General features: G+C 34.8%; 1 protein-coding gene across 1 annotated transcript; it reads right to left on the bottom strand.

Annotated features, from left to right (window-relative positions):
* Positions 1-2,078: 2,078 nt before the first annotated feature.
* Positions 2,079-7,608, bottom strand: LOC147406035 (ATP-dependent helicase/nuclease subunit). Its single transcript, XM_086433954.1, has 2 exons — positions 7,323-7,608; positions 2,079-2,365 (listed from the first exon to the last, which is right to left on the bottom strand). Exons 1-2 carry the CDS (start codon positions 7,431-7,433, stop codon positions 2,279-2,281), a joined length of 198 nt encoding a protein of 65 aa, XP_086290080.1. The 5' UTR covers positions 7,434-7,608; the 3' UTR covers positions 2,079-2,278.
* Between the last annotated feature and the right edge of the window lie 15,609 nt (positions 7,609-23,217).

Raw genomic sequence — 23,217 nt, 5'->3', positions numbered from 1 at the left:
AAACTGAATGCCAAGTAGTTCTTTTCTCACTATTGGAGTCCATCTCCACTACCCAAAAAAATATCAAAGTAATATTTAGTTCTAAAATACTGTTAAGTTTGAACTACTATGTATCCAGTCACCTTTGAGTTTTATGCCTATATATGTCAGATACAGATATTGTTCACATACGATCACCAAGTCAGAATATTGGTTTAAAATAGCAAGAGAAAATTTTGGACAAAATGGAAAAAGTAAAAAATCAATATATAATAAATTAGACATTTATACTAAGTTTTCAACATACTTTTGACTCAAAAAAAAAAAAAGAAAAAGGAAACATTATTGAGTTTATACATGATAATAAATGCTATGTTGCTAGGATTATAGGAATTATACATAGGTACCCTGACATATTTTGTTAAACCTATGAAAAAGGCTAAATCAATAACTCAAAATCAACTATAAAAATAAAAAAATAAAAAGTCCTCTTTTCCACACAAAAAAATGCTTTGCCATTCAAAACATATAAAACCACTTTTTTTTAAGGAAGCATTTAAAAAAAACAGTGCATTTTACCTGCTAGATGAAGATAATGTGTTCTAAAAACGCAACTTTTAAGAAAACAGAAAAGATGCCATTTTTTGTGACAATTTCACAGGTAATAATATATGGTTGCTATGGCTGTGCTCTACATGCAAGTGGACAGTCTCAAACAAAAGGATTATGTTCAGGACAGAAAAAAAATAAAAAATTTATCTTAGTTGAATATTCAACAATACTTAGAATACCTAATAGCTTCTCAAATAAGAAATATAAACCATTAGTGAATCAAGTGTTGTTCTGTGTGTGCATCAATTTTATTTTTTATATTTTGATTAAGTAAAGATGATTTTATTAAAAAGGGAGGTTGAGGTGACCAACCCAAGAAAGATAAGAAACAACAACCACCAACAAACTTAAGTTCCCTACTCCTCACAACCCCATCCCACTTTACAACGAAATCTTCAAAGAAAGTACTACCCTTAAACTCTTTAAAGAGCTTACACCAGAAAAACAATAAAGCTAAAGAAGATAAGTTCCTGCAAAGACAACTCCTTGTAAAATAGAGAAGTGTGTGTGTCTATTATTAATTAGCTTTATAGGGCATATTAATAATTGTACATAGGCATCTATTATTATTGCTTTATAAAATAGACAAGTGTGAAACGTGGAAGAGATGCACATTTTTTCCAGAAATAGAGAAAGTCTTATTTTTAGTTTTTTTTATCTGGTTTTAACCTTTGATTAGGTTTTTGTAAAGAGGATTTAGCAAGTTTGATTTGGTATCAGAGCTAATTGGGGATGTGCGACTCTCTCACTCATTCTGCTTTTTGCAGTAGAATGACTTAACCTCCTTATTGCAGGACACATTTAGAGGCAGCCTGTTGCCCAGCTCTAGAACTGAAGAATCAACAATGCATCCTCAAAGATTGGTTAGGAATATGGAATAATGCTCATTACACAAGACGTTAGTAATTATAGTTTCCGTCTTCATCGTCATTTAGCACTTTCAGCTGTTTTTCTTGAACCACTACGTCAATACAAGGGAGTTGAATATCTTTATATGGAAATAGGTAACCATATAGATAATTACACATATTACTAAGTGCCTTTAATTCCTCTAGTATGTAAATGAAACACTAAGTTGAAACACAACTACAAATGATTAACCTATTCAGATTTTATTATGCATCTTCACATATGGTACCTTAAGAAGGAAAAAATGAAAATCTTTAACTTACTTCTTGTAAGGTTTTCTTTTCAACTTCTGAACAACTAATAGTGATAATAAAAGGTTAAATCTCTGTAAATGCAAATTTAACAATATTTTACGTACACATTCCCCCCACCACACCATGAAAATAAAAAAACCCAAATGGTGTGAATACCTCAACAAAAATCATGAATTTGCAAACTAAAGAAATCAAACTAAACAAGAAATTTACAATATGAAAATCTAACTTTTAATAACACACAACAACAACAACAGTTCCGTTTATGTAGCAAATAAGAAAACAAGAACTTATCCAAATCATTCAGAAGTGAAATTACTGAACTGAACCATAACAAAATTGTAACTATATTGAATTGAGGTACAATGTATCCAAGAAGATGATCACCTTATATCACTATTATTAAGTTCCAATGGGTCCTCAAAATGCATCATCATTAACAAAAATAAGTAACTAAAAAAAGCTCTAATAAACATAATAGAATCTAAACCAATCCAAGAAAATTAAAAAGAGATGCACAACTATCATGTTTCTTTTAACTCTTGTTCTGACGTTTCATCTATCCTCCCCCTTTCTTTTTCATACTTCAGCAACCTCTCTTTCATCTTCTCCTGTATTTAGAGAACCAAAAAAACAAAAAGCTTTTTACATCGCAATCATAGACAAATAACCCAATTTGTGTATGTAGAGAGAGGGGGGCAGTGATCATCAAACAAACAGCCAATATGAGAGAGGGAGAAAGAGAGAATCGGAGAGAATAGGTTGTGATGATAGAATGTTGATTCTATTAATGGTGAATTTAAAATAAGAAAATTGAAGAAGAGAAGAAGAAAAGATATTCAATCTCTTTGAGGGGATTGGACCTCCAAAGCCTTTGAGCTATACTTTATTATTTTCTTACCCTAAAAGAGTTTCTACGCATACAATGTACAGGGAAAGGATTCCAAATAAACGAAAACAACTAATGAGAGTCCATAGAAGATACATCAGGCAATTGACTTTGGACGATAATTTGATTCCCCAATTCTTTCTTAAAGAGAGAAACATGGAAGACAACGTGTATTTTAGACCTGATGGAAAGATCTAACCAATAAGCAACTGCTCCCATGCACTCGATCACTTTGTAAGGTCCATAAAAGCAAGGGGACAGTTTCATCGAAGCATGAATACTAATGGAAGCTTGTCAATAGGGGTGTAAACACAAGAAGACACAGTCCTCTAATGAAATTCTCATTTGGTACAATGTTTGTCTACTTTTTATTTCATACGAGCTTGTGGCCCATATAGGTTGTCCTTCAGGAGTTGGAGAACACAATCTCTATCTTGTAGGTCGCAATCGACTGGATGCACATTTGTGAACCCATGTGTTAAATAATCATTCTGCCCATGGAAGCCAATGAACCCAATCCTTTGGACGGTCTCCTAAAAAGCATGCAAATAATTTTCCAAGTATCAGTTAACCACTTCAATTTTCCCATCTATCTAAGACTGGTAAACAGTGCCCAAAGTCATTCAGGTTACTTGCAGGCGAAAAAGCTATTGCCAAAATTGCTCATGAAAACAGGGTCGCGATCATTGAAAATAAAACTCAGCATAGCATGTGGTTTAAAGACATTATCAATGAAAACCTGAGCAACAATAGATACAGTAATTTGGATGTGATAACCTGCATAAGTGTGCATACTTAGTGAGGTGATCGATGTCCACAAAAATGGTATTCTTTCTAAGCAAGGATGATAGGCCATCCACAAAATCTATGGAGATGTCTGTCCAAACCTAAGTCGGAATAGGCAATGGCTAAAGCAAGCCTCACATAGTTATTGCATCACCCTTATTTCATTTGCAAACATCACATTCTTCCACTAAGCACTTGATTTCGTTTTGCATTCTTTGCCAATAAAATGTTCGTGAGATGCTTTTATAGGTGAGAAAGAATCCAGAGTGGCCAGCAGATGAGAAAGAATGTAACCCTTGAAGTACTATAAGCTTTCGAGAAAAATGGATGTCAATACGATTTCCAGCCTCTTATCTCAGGTTTCCTCCACCCCATGTACGGTGGGGAGCACTAGTGGGTTCTTGTTGTAGCTTTTGGATAAGGCTATGTGTTGTGGGGTCAACTACCCACTCCTTTCTAATTTCTTCAAGGTTATTATATAAAGGCTTTAATATAGCTGGTAATTGGGCTCTGAAATACGAGATAATGCATCTCCTTTCATATTATCTTACACCATTCTTGTAGATGATCTCATAATTATATCCTAACAACTTGAAGACCCACCCACCTTTTTGTGCCATAGAAGAAATCCCTTGTTCGAAAACAGTTTCCACTTGTGGACTTCGTGCACTATAGCCGTAAGTGTGATAGTGCCTTGCCAGTGAATGCCAAAAATTGACTCCCTTGCATTAGAAGTCCCCCAATTAGAAATTTACATTATATCACAAATATCTTGTTCATATTGGGTAAGACAATACCTTTTTTAACTTTCCAAACGTTTCTTTAGTCTTTAAACCCCATTCAAAGGCATCTTCTTGTAATAAGGCCGTTAGTGGAGCATTAAGTTTGTCAGTCTTTCAAAAACTTGCAATAGTAGCTCATCAATATGAGAAAGCCACATAGCGCCTTGATTGTTTTTGGTACAACCCATTCCACCATAGCCTTGATCTTTGGGGGATATGCTTCCACTCCCTCTTTGGAAACAACATAGCCAAGGTACCTTTTTTTATTTTTGATAAGTGAAAATTTTATTGATGTGAGGACAAGGAGTCCTCAAGAAAAATACAAACAACTATCTCCCACTACTAAGAATGTCCCACCTAAACAAAAAGTTTTAAAAAAAGAACCCTCTAAAATCCTTAAACTACTTACTCCAAAAAAATAGCAAATCAATAATATTGAAAATGAGCACTTGCAAAGAATTTTCTTTCCCATCAAACGTGCGGACATTCCTTTCCTTCCACAAACCCCAACAAATTGCAAAGTGTGTGAGATTCGAAAGGATCTTTGACCTGTCAGAAAAGGAAGTTGACTTCCAACCAACCAAGAAAGAGAAAACCGAGTTCGGTTGACACCAAGAAACTTTAAACAAAGAGAGAACAAAAGAACACACTCCGAAAGCTAAACTTGCAATGAATAAGAAGGTGGTCCACCTACTCCCCACTCATTTTACAGATACAACAAAAATCAACCAAAATAAGACCTTTGCGTCTTAGAAGACCAATCGTAGGAAGTTTGTTCAGAGCTACCAACCAAATAAAAAAGGAAACTTTGGTCAGCGCAAGAGAATGCCACACAAAGGAAGCCGGGAAACAAGTCTCTTGATTCCCTTCTATGAGAGAGTAGAAAGACTTTACTGAGAAGCTCTTGTCTCGACTACCTTTCCAAACTCGTTGATTTCACCTATCCAACAACGGATCTGCAAAAGCAAGCAAGTCAATGATAGTGGTTGCGTCTTCAATCTCTCAATCGTTAAGTCTTCTTCTAAGGCCTAGGTCCCAAGATACCATTCTCTGTTGGAACCAAAAAAGTGAAGGCAGACATTCTTTTCTACAAGGATAATGAATACAACCCAAGATACAAACTCTGCAAAGGGGTATCACTATACTAACAATCCTCCCAAAAACGAATTTGATCACCTCTCTCGGCCTCCAAACAAACATGCTCGCCCACAACTTCGCCCTATCTAGAAATACCTTTCCAAACACCACATCCAAAAGGTAGCCTACTTGGCTTGCACTCCCACCCCAAAGGATCCTTCCCAAACTTTGCTACAATAATCTTCCTCCAAAGCTCCTCTTTTTCATTACCAAACCGCCAGTACCACTTACCCAACATGACTTGATTCACTAACCTTAACCTCCCAACTCCAAGACTGCCCACCCTCCTAGGCTGACAAACAAATTCCAATTCACAAGGTGAAGCTTACTATTTCCCACTTTATCATTCCAAAGAAAATTTCTAATCAATTTTTCTAATTGAGCTTCAATCTTTCACGGTAAAGAGAACAATGATAAGAAATGAGTAGGGATGCTAGATAAAGTGCTCCTAATAAGTGTCAACTTACCTCCCTTAGACAAATACCTGGCTTTCGAAGAACCCAATCTCTTCCTAACCCTCTCCACCACCGACTCATAAATCGAGATAGATTTGTACCTCATTCCCAAAGGAAGCCCCAAATAAGAACTCGGAAGAGAATCCACTTGATACCCCATGAAGTCTACCCAAGCATCTTTGTCATCTATGTCAGGGACCTCACCTATCCCGTACATTCTGCTCTTCTTGAAATTAATAGGAAGGCCTGACACAACCTCAAAGCAACTAAGAAGTCCCTTAAGGAAACACACTTGACTCAAATCCACCTCCTACAAAACTAAGGTATTATCTGCAAACTGAAGATGCGCTACTTTTGGACCCTCCTCAAAGACTCCAAAACCAGACAAGGCACCCAAAGAAGTGGCTCTCAAGAACATCCTACCTAGTGCTTCCAACACAATGTTAAGCAAAAACAGACCAAAACACACCTTCAATGCCTCCACGAATTCCTTCCAAGTTGGAAACATAACAACTTGCCTCATACCAGTCATATCATTGGATAGCATCCCCTTTGAGATTTATGGCGGCCATTGCAACCCTGAGATCTTCCTCAGTATGATGGAACCAAAAAAATATCATTATGCCTAAGATACCCCAACCAATTGGATCCATACCATCCCATCATGGAAACTCAATTCTCATACGAGGAAAATTTTGATCTTGGTCACTATATCCTTCGCCTCCCCAGTTGTCTACTTTGTTGACATAGTGGTCATCAAAGTTCATGTTTTGTTCGTACAGATTAGTGTGGATGTTGGTAACTCTCGATGCATAGTCAGGTCTTTCTTAGGTCATGATCGATTCTAGAGTTGGATTAGTTTGTGAGAACAATTTCCAGAGCATAACTTTTAAGGATTCAATCTTCTCATCAAGCATTGACTTAATCGCTTATATTTGTGCATCAACCTTTATTTCCAACCTTGCCTCTAAATTTTGGCCCTTTAAGGATGATGTTTTTTTTACTTACTTGAGCCGTTGAGTAGGCTCAGAGATCAGTGATACCAAGCCCTTCCTTTGGAGATCATGTTAGTGGCATCCATCAGGATGCTATGATACCAAGTCAAATCAATAGAAACTTGATTCTATATGGTTAATTTAAATTGAAAAAAAAAAAAAAAAAGTAAGTAGAGAAGAAGAAGAAGAGATATTCAAAATCTTTGGAGTGGTATCAGACCTCCAATGTCTGAACCCTAAAAGAGATTGTAAGCATAAAATTTATAAGAAAACGAATCCAAAGAAACAGCAACAGCTAATGAGAGTCCATCGTGGACTTTATCTTGCCTAAATAGAGTCCATTCCAATGAAATGGCAGAAAAATAGGGGAGCTAAAACCGTATCATGTGATCATAAAAAAAAATCCCAATTTGAAAGGGAAAATTGGAGACACTATACAGATTGGGTTGTAATCATCAAAGAAACAGACCAATCAAGAACACATATGCACAGAGATAGAGATAGAGAGAGGTTTGTAGAGGTACCTTGTAAGAGGTTTCGAGACGGTGCATGAAGTAGAAACCGAGGGCGCCACCAAGAATGGTGCCAGTGATGATCCTGAAATAACCCCATTTCAGGGAGTGGGATCCAACCATTTTCTGATCACAGCCTGCAACTATTACTAATACTATCTATATGTATTTTCTGTGAGGAAATGTGGCCAAGTTCCAGATTTTCACCGGTGGTAGCTGATGAAGAGGTTCGACAACCCACGAAGACGAGAGCAGTGCAGAGGTAGAAGAAACTAGAAAGAGGATGGATAGTGTAATTTAGGCATACCCCCTTTAGGTTTTGGTGAATATTTGTGATACCCCTGCATTTTCAAAAACCCTTGACTTGGGTCCAGTGTGAGCAACCGATAAAATGATTAAAATACCCTTGACTTCAATTTATTTCCTCAAACCCTAGGGCCCGTCTGGATGCAAGAGCCAAAAGTACTATCAGAAGGAGCTGAATAAGTGTTGTGCATTTGGATGCAAGTTCTGAAAAGTATTGTAGAGTTTTGTGTTTGGCAACTATTATGGATTTTGGTAAATGAACAAAATGCACTTATAAGTAACAGTTATAGTTTTGTTTTTTTTATCGATAAGTAACAGTTATTGTTTCAATATTATAACTCAACTAATTATGCCCTCAAAAGTAACTTACTATTTTCATCCATCAAAAACGTTATATTACCATTTTAAATTCAAAATATACTTGTTCTTTTACAAAAATTCGAAAGAACCTCCCTTAAAAAATGAAGACACGAAAAAAAAATTCTAATATAAAGATAACATATATAAAAAACATGAGAACTATAATATAGTGAAAAGAATTTGTATCACATAAACACCTCTATATGAAGATTTACTAAATCCAAAACTCGTTATAAATAATTGTAATTTCATAAAATACAAACTTGCGTAATCTTTCTTTTGAGAAGTACCTCCAAAATTACTTTTTTTTTGCTCTGCACAAGATTTGCTTATATTTGGTGTTGGACATGCAAACGGTGTTGTTAGTGCTTCTGACTCTCCGCAAGAGTTAGAAGCACTTGAGAAGTTAATTTAAACAGGTCCTTAATTTTTACTCATGAACCCTTTTATCTTCATCCTTACATTTTGGTGACAAGATCACCACTTTCTTGTTTGAGATTTGATTAATTACTCATATTGTCAATAATTTCCTTTTATGAGTAAATGCATAACAAATAAATAAATTTTATCCTAAATGTTTTTTAGGAAAAAAAAATATTATGAGCCTAGTTCATAACTTGATAAATTAAATATCAAAGACAAATATAAAATATGAAGACCCACAAGAGAATGATATGATTCGATATAAACCACACACTTAAGACTTATTTGAGATAGTTAATTGAAATTGCCTCGACCCTTTTTTCACTAGATAATGAAAAGGGGTTTGATTAGTAAATTGATGATTTTTAGAAAAATGGAAGTTGCCACCTAATTTAGGTCTAAGAACAAAAAATAACTCCAAATGGATTTGGATCAGTCCACGGATAAAAGAAATGGGTAAGGGGTCAAATTACGAGTTCCGGAAAGTGTTAAGCATCGAACCCGTCCGATCAAGATGATTGGTCTCTACTATGATCTAAAACTATCATATGGTCAACATACAAAGACTAAAGTCAAACTAGGGTTCAGTCGTCATCAATTTATATTTCAGATTTGATAAACGAATCTTACATAAAAAATTCTCCAATATTATAGATTCTCGAATTTCGCACAAAAAGAAAAATTTACGAAAAAACCTTAATTATATCCCATGATCTAAAGTCAATTAACAATCCACACATGCAAATATTTTCTAAATTAGCAACAATGGGAATTAGGAAAAATTTTCAAAGTAAAAACTAGGAATGTGAAGTTCTAAAATTAGAAATTGAAATTTTTCTAAATTAGAAATTTATGAATACATGTTGAATTCTAAAATTAGAAACAAACTTCTTAAAATATAAAATTACAAGTATTGGATGAGCTCCCAAATTTGAAATTTGCAAATCATGACTTTTTCAAAATACAAAATTTTAAAAATACAAAATTTTCTAATTAAAAAATCACTAATTTCCACGATCACAAAATTTCTAAATAAGCAAATGCAAAACTTCTAAATTGAAAAGTTACTAAAATGTGAAAATTTTAAATTAGAAATTTATGAATATGTGTTTTCCCAAGATAGAAAATTTTGAATTTTCCATATTAGAAAATTTCAAATATGAATTTTTCAAAATAAAATTTTTGATCACAAACTTTTCGAAATAGAAAATTTGAGTAAGAAATTCTAGCAATTTGCAAATATAACTTTACAAAAGAAGAATTTTATGAATATGAAATTTAAAAAAAAAAACTTATGAATATGAATACTTTCTTTTAAAAAGAGAATTTGCTAATATGACAAATTATCAAATCTGAAAATAACTATGCACACAAAGTTCCCAAAAATCCCATATTAGCATGCTTCGCTAATCAAAAATCAAAAATAATGAAAAATTCCAAATTAAAAAAAATAACTCTGCATTTATCCAATTAAACCGATGGATGTATATATACAATGCTAAAATATCCAAAAATGGTCCCTATTCAAAGTATGTATATTCATTGTTATATAAAAGAATTTCAAAATCCTCTAAATTCTTAGCCACTAAATCAGCAATATTGCTAACCTAGAGAATGAAAAAAAAAATTTGAACCTCCACCATCTTGATTTGCATAAGATTGACCCGAGCACAATGATCATAAAATTTATAAAAAAAAGCTATTCTATTAACCTTGTTAACATAATCACGAAAAAAAATACAAGAATGAACCTTTCCTATCATCAACCGGTTCAAACACGATGATCATGGGATTATTGCAAAAAAATAATAATAATAATAACATCGTAGGTAATCCGATTAGCTAGAAAAGTAAAAAAATATACTATGAAATATTGATGAGGGCTGAAGATGAGGTGAAAATAAAAGAAAAATAGGGATTCGATGCTGTAGATAGAAAGAAACAAAACAAATAAAAAACTTAAAAACAATAATTTACTTGTAGAACGAGGTAACGGTTGTTTTGTTCCTTCGGATATGAATCGAGAACTTGTGAGTGTTGTAATAGACAAAGAAAAATAACGATGTTTGCAACTGCTATGAATGTATATCCACTATTGTGGCTACAACTGAGAGTGGCGGGATATTGTTGTGTGTCGATCCAGAGAATAGAAAACTAAAAAAATGGTTGGTTGGGGGTTGCTGGTTCGAAAGTTGGAAAAGATGGGATAAAATAGAAGGGGCTGTTGGAAAAAAAGAAATAAGGCAGAGAAGGGGGGTTGTTGGTCTAAGAGTTGGAAAAGAATGATGTGGAAGAGAGAGGGAGTTGTTGGTCTAAGAGTTGGAAAAAAAGGACGTGGGAGAGAGAGGGAGTTGCTGGTCTAAGAGTTGGAAAATAAGGACATGGGAGAGAGGGGGACTATTGGTCTTAGAGTTGGAAAAGAAAGACATTGAAGAGAATGAGAGTTGTTGGTCTGAGAGTTGGAAAAGAAGGACGTAGGAGAAGGGAGAGCTGGAGAAAAAATATAAGCTATTTTTTTTAAGACGTTTGTTGGAGAAGGGAGGGCTGAGGTTGCTGCTGCTACTGTAGAAAATTGGAAACACAGAGAAACTGTTGAGAGAGAGAGAAGGAGACGTGGAGAGGCTGAGAAAGAAGAAGCTACTCTTAGAAGGAAAGAGAGGCTGTTTGTTTTATAGAATTTTCTTTCTATTTATTTCAATAAGTGGACGTCCTCTTTAAGATGTTTTTCTTTTTTTCCACGCTTTTTATTTATTTATTTTTTATTTCCTTTTCTTTTTCTTCTCCTCTTTCTCACGTTTCTATTAAGAGAATAGAGGGGTGTTGATCCCAGACTACTTACCTTGACGGTCCCCCATCGATGAATTCATGGTTGGTCTATTTTTATCTTTTTGATTTTTAAATTATTATTTTGATTTTAATTCTAATTTTACGGATCAATTAATTTTTAATCTAAAATTTTTATTGGTTGATTTCACTTTAATTTTGAATTTTATTTTGATTTACTTGTTGATCTCTTAATTTGAATTTTTAATTGGATTTTGATGAAATTTAACTTTGCATTTCAATTGATTGGTTGGTTAATTTTTAATTGTATTTTGATTAAATTTGGTTGGTCGATCGATTTTTAATTTTAACATTGATTGGTTAATTGAATTTTAATTTTAATTCGGTTGGTCGATTGAATTTTAATTTTGAATTTATTGGTTGATTAATTTTTTATTTGAATTTTTAATTTGATTTTTAATTTTTAATTTTGCTTGGTTGATTAACTTTTAATTTGAATTTTAATTGGCTTTTGATTAGTTGAGAGCTTTTCCAATTTGTTTTAAAAATTTATTATGTTTTCCTAAGAATAAGGTCTCAAGAAAAAATCGGACATTGAGGGGCATTTCGGTCATTTTTGTGATTTATCATAAATTTCTTTATTTTCGTCAATTTGGGTCTTATTAGACTCGAAATCATATTCTGAGTGCAATGGAGGTACTTTCGAGATTTTTCGGAGGTCCGAAATTCATGAGGAGTATTTTCGTTATTTTGTTGATTTTTGTAGATAAAACAAATTTTGGCGTGAGGTTTCTTTTAGTCCCAACGTGATTATTTCTAAGTCTCGAGGTCGCATTTTCTTAGCATCGTGATGTCTCTAGCTTGTCGAAATGTGTAACGAACCTAAGCATACGTGCTTACTAAATTGGGTGTAAAGTGTAGCGATCCTAAGCGTGCGTAAATTTTTATGTTGAGTCGTAATGAGCAATAGAGATGGAGGGACTAGAAACGCAAGAAATTAGAGACAGTACTCACAAGCCTTCGAATTCTTTACGCTCATCATTAGGAATTCATTACAATTGAGGGACGAATTGTTGAATTAGGCAAAGGGTGGAGGTAAACTAGATGGCTAATTTATTGTGGTAGATAGTGTGACATTCGAATGTTAAAGCCAATGATAGCTCATTTTGCAACATGACTTGGCAATTTGTCAAGGTATCCAGATTCTTGAGGGTAAGCTCTCACCAGAGTAAAAATTTCAAATCCTTGAACTTTGAAAAACTCTCCTTGACAAATGCAAATGCAATGAGAGTGTACGTGTGTGCAACATTGTAATGATGATTTTGAGAAGACGCATATCCATTCTACGCATTTATGTTGGGAGGATAAAAAACTTTAAAATGAAAAATTGCATAAAATCAACATAAAATCTAAGCAAAACCTGAGAAAATTATGAATTAAAAACTGAGTTAAATATGAGCATAAGGTCCGAGCATAACTAAGTATAATCTGAGCATAATTGAGCATGACTAAGCATAATTTAAACATAAGGTCTAAACATAATATGAGCATAGCTGAGCATAATCTAAGCATAATCTGAGTGTAATCTGAGCATAATTTAGCATAATTTGAGAATGGATCTGAGAAAAAATTGGATTAAAATCCTATTCCATAGGAACTATTTTTTTTTTTAAATTTAAAAGTTGGGCTTAATGAATTTTAAACCGTAGTTTCAACTTTTTCTGAATCTCAGGGATTTTCCAAAATTGATCTCAATGGGGTAACCTTTAATTCTATATTAACCTTATCCTCTGGGGTCGAAATTTATGTCCCCTAGTTTGATAGGGAATGTTGCACTGGGGATAATTGGACACAATTTTAAAAGGAATGCCCTTGGTGTAAAGGGGGGAACCACATACTTTAGAAAAAAGAATATCTCTTATTATGAGAATTAAAATCTTTAATTACCACAAGTGTAATAAAAGTTTAACTTTTAATTCAAGCTTATTATTGAAGATTATGAGTCAGGCTCAAAAATTGGAATCAAATATTTACTTCTGAGATTCATTTTGGATATCATCTTTTTTCCCTTTCGGTTCGCTTTGAAAAGTGAAAATTTCAAATTAGTCATGGACATAGTGTTTGTGACTTTTGAGGACAAGCTAATAATTACTTACACGATAATGAAATCGGTGGAGCTTGGTCGTTCGGATTCTTAACATTTGATTTTTGAATGTCTTCAAATTTTTAACTTGATTGAGATTTTCTTTTGATTGCTCTAACTTTTACCTAGATGCCTTTTCAGGTTTTCAATATAACGAGCTTGCCTTAATTTTTGCCTAAGTTGCCCTTTCGGATTTTCAACCTAGTAGGCTCTTTTTTATTTTTTTTGCTAAGGCCGTCTTTTCAGATTTTCAACCTTACGAGCTTGCCTTAATTTTTTCCTAAGTCGCCCTTTTGGGTTTTCAACCTAACAGGCCTATTTTTTATGAACTTCTGGAGCTACTACTTGATCTTGCTTGCCATTTTCCTTGACCTATTCATGCGGTACTTAGGAGGACTTCCTTAGGTGGGCTTAAGGCTAGGCTTAGGAAGAAAAGGAATTAGAGGCTCAAAACCCAATTGCCCTTTGTGTGACATTTCTTTTATAATTCTTTCATTTTCTTTGAATTTTATTCCCCGTTCTACAATTATTTTTTTTTATTATGATTTTTTTGGAGGAATATATATTTTTAGTTTTGATGTAGTTGGGCCTGAAGTAACTTTTCAGCTTACGTACCCCAGATTTTTAGGATCAGGCCAAAATGTAGTTCAAGTACATTTTCTCCCCAAGTTGGGTGATCGGGCTGAGAAAGAAAAAGGCAAGAACTTTATTTATTACTCTTTTTTAAAAAGCTGCAAAGGGGTTAAGGAAAGGAATATTGAATTAGGTAACATGGAAATTGGTTTGATCGAAGACGACTTCCTTAGATGTAGTACCACTTGACTTGATCTAGGTTGGTTGGTTTTGGCAATTCATTGCCATCGTGATCTTGAATTTTGATAGCCTTCTTAGGCAGTATTTCTTTGATGATGAAAGGACCTCCCTAGTTGGGCTTAAACTGACCCCAAAGGTCGAAAATAGGTACTTGATTTTCTTTGAGTACCAAATCCCCAATTTGCAAGTCACGAACTTTAACCTTTTTGTCAAATGCATGAGTGACTATTCTCTGATAAGCTTGCATGTGGTATAGGACTCTAAGTCATTTTTCATTGATTAAGTTCAACTTTTCATACTTGTGACAGACCTAGTCTGCTTCTGATAGCTGACTTTCCATTAGAATCCTAAGGGACGAGATTTCCATTTTAACTGGTAAGACTGCATCTATTCCGTACACTAAAGAATAAGGGGTGGCGCCAGTGGACGATCGTATCGAGGTGCGATATGCCCAAAGTGCAAATGGTAACTTTTCAAACCAATCTCTGTGCGATTGACACATCTTCCTGATGATTGTCTTGAGATTTTTATTGGCTGCTTTAACTGCTCCATTAGTCTAGGGACGATAGGGAAATGATTTGTGATGCCGGATCTTGAATTTTGAACATAGAGTAATAACCTCAGCTTTGAAGTGCTACCAATTATCAGAGATCAACTTAGAAGGTGCCCCATTCCGGTTGATGATATGTGCTTGGATGAACTTGGCAACCTTGGATCCAATGAAAACGATGTATGAAGTGGCTTCTACCTATTTAGTGAAGTAATTGATGGCCATTAGAATATACCCATTCGACACTTTAGGTGTGTTCTTACCAATTATATCAATTCCCCAGATATAAAACGGTCACGATGAAGTCAAACCAACTAACTGAGATGAAGGTACATGTACGAGATTAGTATGTATTTGGCATTTATGGCTAGTCTTGAACAGAAGATGACAATCTATTTCCATTGTTGGGCAATAATATCCCTGTCTCATAATTCTCTTGGGTAACATCTTCCTATTCATATGAGGTCTACAGTACCCAGAATACAACTTTACCATTATTTATTCAGCTTGATCTTCATCGATACATGACAAATGGATTCCATCATGCGCTTAGAATGAATTGGGATGCAAATCTCTATAGGGTTTATCGTTCTTTCCTTGACGTTTTAGCTGAGAACTCTTATTTTTTCAATACTTTCTTAATGTCAGTATACCATGATTTTCCGTCAGGGAGTCAAGCTGCGATATCAATCTGATAGCAATATGCAAGTTTATTTTTTATTTTGACGGTGATAGGCCTTAGTTTCATGCCTAGGGGAAAATGGATCATTGAAGAGAGAGTGGCCAGGGCATCAACGAGTCTGTTATTTTCCCTTGACAAATGTTGGAAAATGATGGTTTTGAACTTCCTCACCAAATTCAGTAAATACTCATGATAAGGCTTCAATTTCCCATGCCTAGTTTTTCATTCTTCCAACGACTAATGTATGACTAAGGCGGAATCCTCAAATACTTCAATTTCTATGATACCTAGATTCAAAATGACATCAAGCCCAGCGATACATGATTCATATTCAACTGTATTATTGGTATTGGAGAAAGCTAACTTAATAGTGATTAGAATATGGTATCTTTCAAGAGAGAAAAAAATTACCCTTATTTCATACCCGTTTTGATTTATGGCTCCATCGAAGTATAACTGCCCTACTTGAATTTGTGGTTTCTCCTCGAGGTTCATTATGTTTTCATATGAGAATTGATCTACAAATCTTATTCCTTCCACCACTAGATGATCGGCCAAGTATTTTGCCACTGCTTGTCCCTTGATGGATTTTTGTGTAACATGTGTGACGTTGAATTTTGATAACTGAAAGCACCCTTGATCCGTTTTGTGTGTGTTTTGAGAGTCGTCACCTAGTTTTACGATCTAGGAATGGAAACGTGACTCTAAACAGATAAAAAATATTGATCTTGTGCAACATATTCCATTGAAGTTCTCCATCTCTGACATTACAAACTTCTCAGACAGATGGATCCTAGGGATTTGATTGAAAACTTATTTGCCTACTACGATTCATCGACCTCTTTTATGTTTTTCAAAGCTATTTCCAACTGAGTCATTCTGTTGGCTAGCATCGGATTCTCATTAAAATGTTCTTCATATCCATCGAGCTCATAAATCTCTTGCAGATTCTTAATCGTGCTACCTTCTGGTCCTTTGCCTTTTAGATCATCAGAAGGATTTCCTACCTACTCAGAGATCTATTCTAACACTTCTACCTTGCTCTTATGTTATTTATGACCATTGCAAAAACTGTTAGGATCTTATGGATCTCTACGAGTTCGGATTTAGAGTTCATTTCTGACAATTCACTTGGTGCTGATGTTCGCCCTAACCAACTTGACTCTCGACTCCAACGAGGTAATGGACACTTGAGTTTGGGCGCAATGATAACCCTGTACCCCATCAAAGGCGAGTTTAATTAATTTCAATGTTCAGGGTTCCTTTTGATTACACTTTTATGAGTCTTGAGATTATTGATTTTTATGCACCAACAATCCATTAAATAATTCATTCATACAATGATTAACTAATTCAAAAAGAAAATAATTTTATTGAATTATTTAAAATAAAATACAGATATATTTTTTACATGGATGTTTGACTTTGTTCTATTGATCATTAGGATTGCTAAAGCAATCAAGTATCCTCCTCTTGGTTCTTATCCTTAAATTCTCTTGGCCCTTCTGGATACCCCAAGATGCGCTTGTTCTAAGCCTTCTCAATGAGATGTACTAATATTTCAGTTAATGGTTCGAAAGGGAAGAAAGCTTTGGGCTAGGGCAAAGAAAAATCTATAGGCACTCCGTATTGTTCCGGGATTAAATTAGGTTGGTAGAAAAAAGTTTCCTCTAGTTCAATCAGACGAACATAATAGGATCCTTTGGTACCTAAAATAGGATAGTCAGTCATCCACCAAGGGCACCTTAAACCAATATGACAGTTGAGATGGGATTCCTACCATTTGCTGCAAGCCTTAACTGAATTGTGACGTACTATCAGGTTTTTTTTTTTGAAAAATATTTTGGCCCATACTTGAGGGTTAAAGGAAGGTCCACAATTTTAAAGCAATCACAAAGCCACATATAAAGTAGGTGGGGGCTTCCTTTGAAGCCTTCTTCCTCATCATTTTTCATGGCATCTAGACTCAAGAAGGTTTCAGCTAGAATGAGAGGTACATGATTGGCTTTCCTTGAGAATTAAGAGGCTATGTCTATGAAGGATTTTGAGACAGTTTGACTATCACTTTTAGAGGTCAAAATGTACTGGGCTAAGATTCCTAAACACAATCAATAGTATCTAGGGGCTTGCCACTATGAGAGTGGTAAGGGCCTAATAATAATACTAAATCCAATTTTTCATTATGGACCCGTTTTGGCTTGTTCTTTGAGATATCTAATATGGTAGTGAGGTAGCTCGAATAACCTATCTTTAATGAGGGCATGGCTAAAGGTCCTGAAGTGGATATCCCCAAGATCCCGCAATACTCCTCATAAGTAGGACACAAGTGCATATGCTCGATATGGAAAATATGATGTGTAGGGTACCAATGCTCAGCTATAGGGCGCAAAAGGTTCCAATCTATCTCAAACTCGTGAAAGTAAATAACACATCTCAACATGAATTTTTCAAAATTTAATTTTTTTATGGTATGCATGTTATGGTGGTTTTGACCAAGTAGTCAATTAGGTTGTTCCTTGTAGCTATCATCCTAAGATACCAAGAAAGGAATTTCATTAATTGTCCAAAGTTCATGTAAAAAAAGTAAATTTTTGTAAAAGCCCTTTTCTTCATTTTTATTTTTTATTAAAAAATCTTTTCTTCTTGAAGTGAGTTGGGACCCAAATTAGAGAAATTGAATGCCATTTTTGAATGGCTTGGCCCATACTAATGTTGGATCAAGATGAACTGGGTCGTTTTGGATCATTGCTACAATTAAAATGGATTTTTTATTGGGTTGGTGCACCCAGTGATATGATAATATTAAATTAGATAAAAAAAAGTGTTTGACCTCTTTTTCAAAAAACTAACCCGGGAACACCCACGATAAGTTCTGATCGTGGCCTATAGAACAATTCCTAGACTCTAGGTTTATTACGTGCAATGCAATTTATCTGGCCACCCTTGCCCAAGTGCACCTATATAGCTCTCAAGCGTGCTCAATCAGGCGATACGTGGTGACTTGGTTTGTAACTTTCATCAATGGTTTAGCATCCCACAAGGAGACCAACCACGTACTATTACTATGTTGGCAATCGGGACATGTGACTATGTGGTTAACGATAGGACAAAGGCTCAAGTCATTCTAGCGTGGGTGCATCAATATACCTTTCAGGGTCACCTGATCAAATGGTACTAATACCATAGTTTTATATACCATAAAGGTATGTGACTGGAGTTGTCATTTTCACCAATGATGTTGTAACCCACAAGGAAATTGGGCAACGCACTAGTACCATGTTGGCTTAAGGGACATGCAAGCGTGTAATGCATTATAAATTAAACGTGATAGTGATGTGTGCAAATAGGGTAGGGTGCGCTCGGGGCGTTTATAATAATATCCAGTCATACAAGCCACATACACCAAATCAATCAAAACAATTAAGAGAAATAAACAATCAATTACATCCAATCACATACCAATGAAAGAAAGGACAAAATCTAGTGAAAAGTCAACCTAGGGATGGTCTTGGATAAGGTCAAGTTTGACCCTTAAATCCCCAGTGGAGTCGCCACTGAAATCGCCTCGACCATTTTTTAGTAGATAATGAAGAGGGGTCCGATTGGTAAATTGGGGATTTTTTGTGAAATGGGAATCGCCACCTAGTTTAGGTTTAAGAATAAAAAATAACTCCAAATGGATTTGGATCGATCCATGGATAAGAAAAATGGATAAGGGGTTAGATTGTTAGGCACCGAATCCGTCCGATCGAGATGATCGGTCTCTACTACAATCCAAAATTATCCTATGATCAACATACAAAGACTAAAATCAAACTAGGGTCCAATCATCATCAATTTATATCGGATTTGCTAAACGAATTTTACTGCTAAAATTCTCCAAAATTACATGATTATCGAATTTCACACAAAAGGAAAAATTTGTAAAAAAGCCTTAATTATGTTCTATGATCTAAAGTCAATTAACAATCCACATATGCAAATATTTTCCAAATTAACAACAATGGGAAAATTTTCCAATCTAAAAAACTAAGAATGTGAAATTTCTAAAATGGTAACTTGTGAAGTTTCTAAATTAAAAATTGAAAATTTTCTAAATTAGAAATTTATGAATATATAATGAATTTCAAAATTAGAAAAAAACATCATAAAATATAAAATTACAAGTATATGGTGAGCTCCTAAATTAGAAATTTGCAAATCATGAATTTTTCAAAATAGAAAGTTTCAAAAATACAAAATTTTCGGATTAGAAAATCACTAATTTCCATGACCACAAAATTTCTAAATAAGGAAATGCAAAACTTCTAAATTGGAAAGTTAGTAAAATGTGAATTTTCTAAATTAGAAATTTATGAATATGTGTTTTCCCAAAATAGAAAATTTTAAAATTTCCATATTAGAAAGTTTTAAATATGAATTTTCCAAAACAAAACTTTTGCTTACAAACTTTTCGAAATAGAAAATTTGAGTATGAAATTCTAGCAATTTACAAATATAATTTTTTAAAAGAAGAATTTTATGAATATGGAGTTCCAAAAAACTTATGAACATGTATACTTTCTTTTAAAGAGAGAATTTGCAAATATGACGAATTATCAAATATGAAAATAACCATGTGCACAAAATTCCCAAAAATCCTATATTAGCATGCTTCTCAAATAAAAAATAAAACATAATGAAAAATTCCAAATTAAAAAAATAACTCCACGTTTATCCAATTAAACCGATGGATATATATATACAATGTTAAAATTTCCAAAAATGGTCCCCATTGTATTCATTATTATATAAAATAATTTCAAAATTCTCGAAATTCTTAGCCGCTAAATCAGCAATAGTGCTACCTTATAGAATGAAAAAAAAAATTGAACCTCCATCATCTTTATTCACATAAGATTGGCTCGAGCACAATGATCATAAAATTTATAGAAAAAGCTATTCTATTAACCTTGTTAACATAATCATGAACAAAAAAAAAATGCAAGAATGAACCTTTCCTATCATCAACCAGTCCAAATACGATGATCATTGGATTATTGCAAAAAATAAAAACATGGTAGGTAACCCGGCTAGCTAGAAAAGTAAAAAAAACTACACTATGAAATATCAATTAAGGCCAAAGATGATGTCAAAATAAAAGAAAAATATAGATGCAATGCTGCAGATAGGAAGAAACAAAACAAATAAAAAATATAAAAACAATAATTTACCTGTAGAACGAGGTAACGACTGTTTTGTTCCTTCGGATATGAATCAAGAACTCATGAGTGCTGTAATAGACGAGGGAAAATAATGATGTTTGTGATTGCTGCAAATGTATTGCCACTATTGTGGCTGCAACTGAGAGGTGGGATATTGTTGTGCGGCAATCCAGAGAAAAGAAAACATAAAAAAATGGCTAACTGGGGGTCGTTGGTTCGAAAGTTAGAAAAGAAGGGATAAAATAGAGGAGGCTGTTGGAAAAGAAGAAATAAGGCAGAGAGGGGGTGTTTGGTCTGAGAGTTGGAAAAGAAGGACGTGGAAGAAAGGGATAACTACTGGTCTGAAAGTTGGAAAAGAAGGACCTGGGAGAGAGGGAGAGCTGTTGGTCTGAGAATTGGAAAAGAAAGATGTGGGAGAGAGGGATAGTTGGAGAAAAGATATGGGCTATTTTTTAGTACATTTTGAGGAGAAGGGAAGGTTGAGGTTGCTGCTATTGTTGTAGAGAATTAGATGAAATTACAGGCTTTAACAAAGTCTATGTCCTAGGGGGGGTGAATAGGATAAATTAAAAATTCTTCTAAGTGAGAGCACCTAAAATGTGACTGAATTTTTAATGAGTTCGTTCTATTAAAGCATTCACCAAATCATCCGTGAATTAAGGGATTTATGCATGCAATGATTAATCATGACATACATTCATATTTGCATGAAGATAAGGAAATTAGAAAGAGGCACAAGACACGCAATTTATAGTGGTTTGGCAACTGTGCCTACATCCACTCCCAAGAGAACCCCAGTCGATGGTTCTTCGGTGTTTACTGAAATTGAGGTTTTTGGTTCACCTTAAATCGCACATAGAATTTTTTCCGGGTTAATTATACAACCTTAAGATTGAGTGAACCACATCCACTCAAAATGTCTGAGTTTTATGCTTTGGAAACTCAGCAACCTTCTTCACTTAACTTGAGTCCACAACTCAATCAAGTGCTTGATTTTTTAAGAGGAAATCAAGAAAACTGTTACAAGAGTATTTTGAAATTAAAGCAAAACACAAACTCACAATTATGATGAATGAGGTGAGTTTGTTAATCTTGGTTCTTCACTTCTTCCTTCATCTTTGGCTCCTTGCCTACCACGATGTTAGTGTGTAATTGCTAGAAGGATGAAGTTAGTGAAACTTGATCAAATGAAGTAGCATGATGTGTATGGTTTCGACTTCATCCAAAGATTCTTCTTCCTTTGTTAAGCCTTCTTGAAGTCTACTTATTTGTTTGGGCTTAATTAAGAAGTTGTTGATCCAAAAAACCAATGAAGCCTAGAGCTTCTAATTTATAGAAACTGCACTCAACGACTTCCTGTCGATGGCACCTGTATCCCGTCGGTGGCACCGACCAAACTCAACGGTCGAAAATGTTACCGTTGAACATTATCGATAATACTGTCAGTGGAACCTCCAATAGTCATCGATGGGACCGATGAACATTCTATCGATGGAATCGGCAAAACTATGCTTCTGCCACCGATAACAGTTTACTCATTTTACGCTTTCGGTGGATGTCGGTGGGACCGATAAGTTGTTCATTGGTGGAACTGATGACCATTCTGTCGGTGGGACCGACAAGTTTAAGCTTCTGTCACCAAAACCGTGAGTTCCACTCTATTCTATCGGTGGGACCGATAAGTTGTTCATCAGTGGAACCGATGACCATTCTGTCAATGGGACCGACAAGTTTAAGCTTCTGCCACCGAAACCTTGAGTTCCACTCTGTTCTATCGGTGGTTGATAGTGGATCCTCCATTCCTGTCGACAGCCTTTATTTTCCTTGAGATTGAGCTGGTTTTGAACACTCAAGAAATGCTTCGATAGTGACTTGTTCTAATGTTCCACGGGTGATGATGTCCCTTGTCCTTGGTTGGTTTTGGTCTATTACGGATTTGTCATTGGTGTAATGCATGATGAAACATGACACCATACGACTAACTTGGAATTGACAACACATGGTACTAATAATCTCCCCCTTTGTCAATTACGAGACAAAACCAATCCTAGACTACCAACTGGGAAACATTTGTAAAGGTAATCAAGTACATATAGAGCCCAACAAGATCTTACACAAGATATTCAAATACAAAGCAGTAAGACTCTTAAATGATTACAAACACAATCTCAGATAAAGGATGCAAGACAGCAGATATCTCCCTCTTACTCCTTGTATTATCCATATATTCCTGCATTAAAATATTGGTTCCCAGGTGGGAGGTAGTCTCCCCTTTTTTGTTAGTCGTTGACAAAGGACGAATCACCCCAAGGCCAACACACAATAGATACAAATAACAAGACACATAACAGGGTCACCAAAGACATAGATGTGCAAGGGTGAATATGCCAAGAATGAGAATGCAAGAATCAGCAATATGTGAAAAGTGGATCAGAAAATAAATACAGATTCATTATCAACAGTACAAAGCACTGAGTATAGATAAATACAAGGCAAATGGAATTGATCAAGGCACACGCCACCTGATTCAATTCTGTGATTCATGACTCAAGACACCCGACAAACACAAACCATCTATAGAATTAAATTATAAAGACTAAGCACTGCTTGAGCTGTCATCTGAAGTGGCGTGCCCCGGGACA

This window comes from Akebia trifoliata, chromosome 3, assembly GCF_017979445.1.
Source record: "Akebia trifoliata isolate Shusen 1 chromosome 3, ASM1797944v1, whole genome shotgun sequence".
In the NCBI taxonomy this organism is placed as follows: domain Eukaryota; kingdom Viridiplantae; phylum Streptophyta; class Magnoliopsida; order Ranunculales; family Lardizabalaceae; genus Akebia; species Akebia trifoliata.
This window is presented reverse-complemented; position numbering and strand designations above follow the sequence as displayed.

Bases quoted from the DNA above. Each gene is read 5' to 3' on its own strand.
- LOC147406035 (XM_086433954.1), bottom strand. From the start codon at position 7,433: ATGGTTGGATCCCACTCCCTGAAATGGGGTTATTTCAGGATCATCACT. The intron at 2,366-7,322 runs GTACCTCTACAA...CTCTAAATACAG, and splicing joins GTCTCGAAACCTCTTACAAG to GAGAAGATGAAAGAGAGGTT.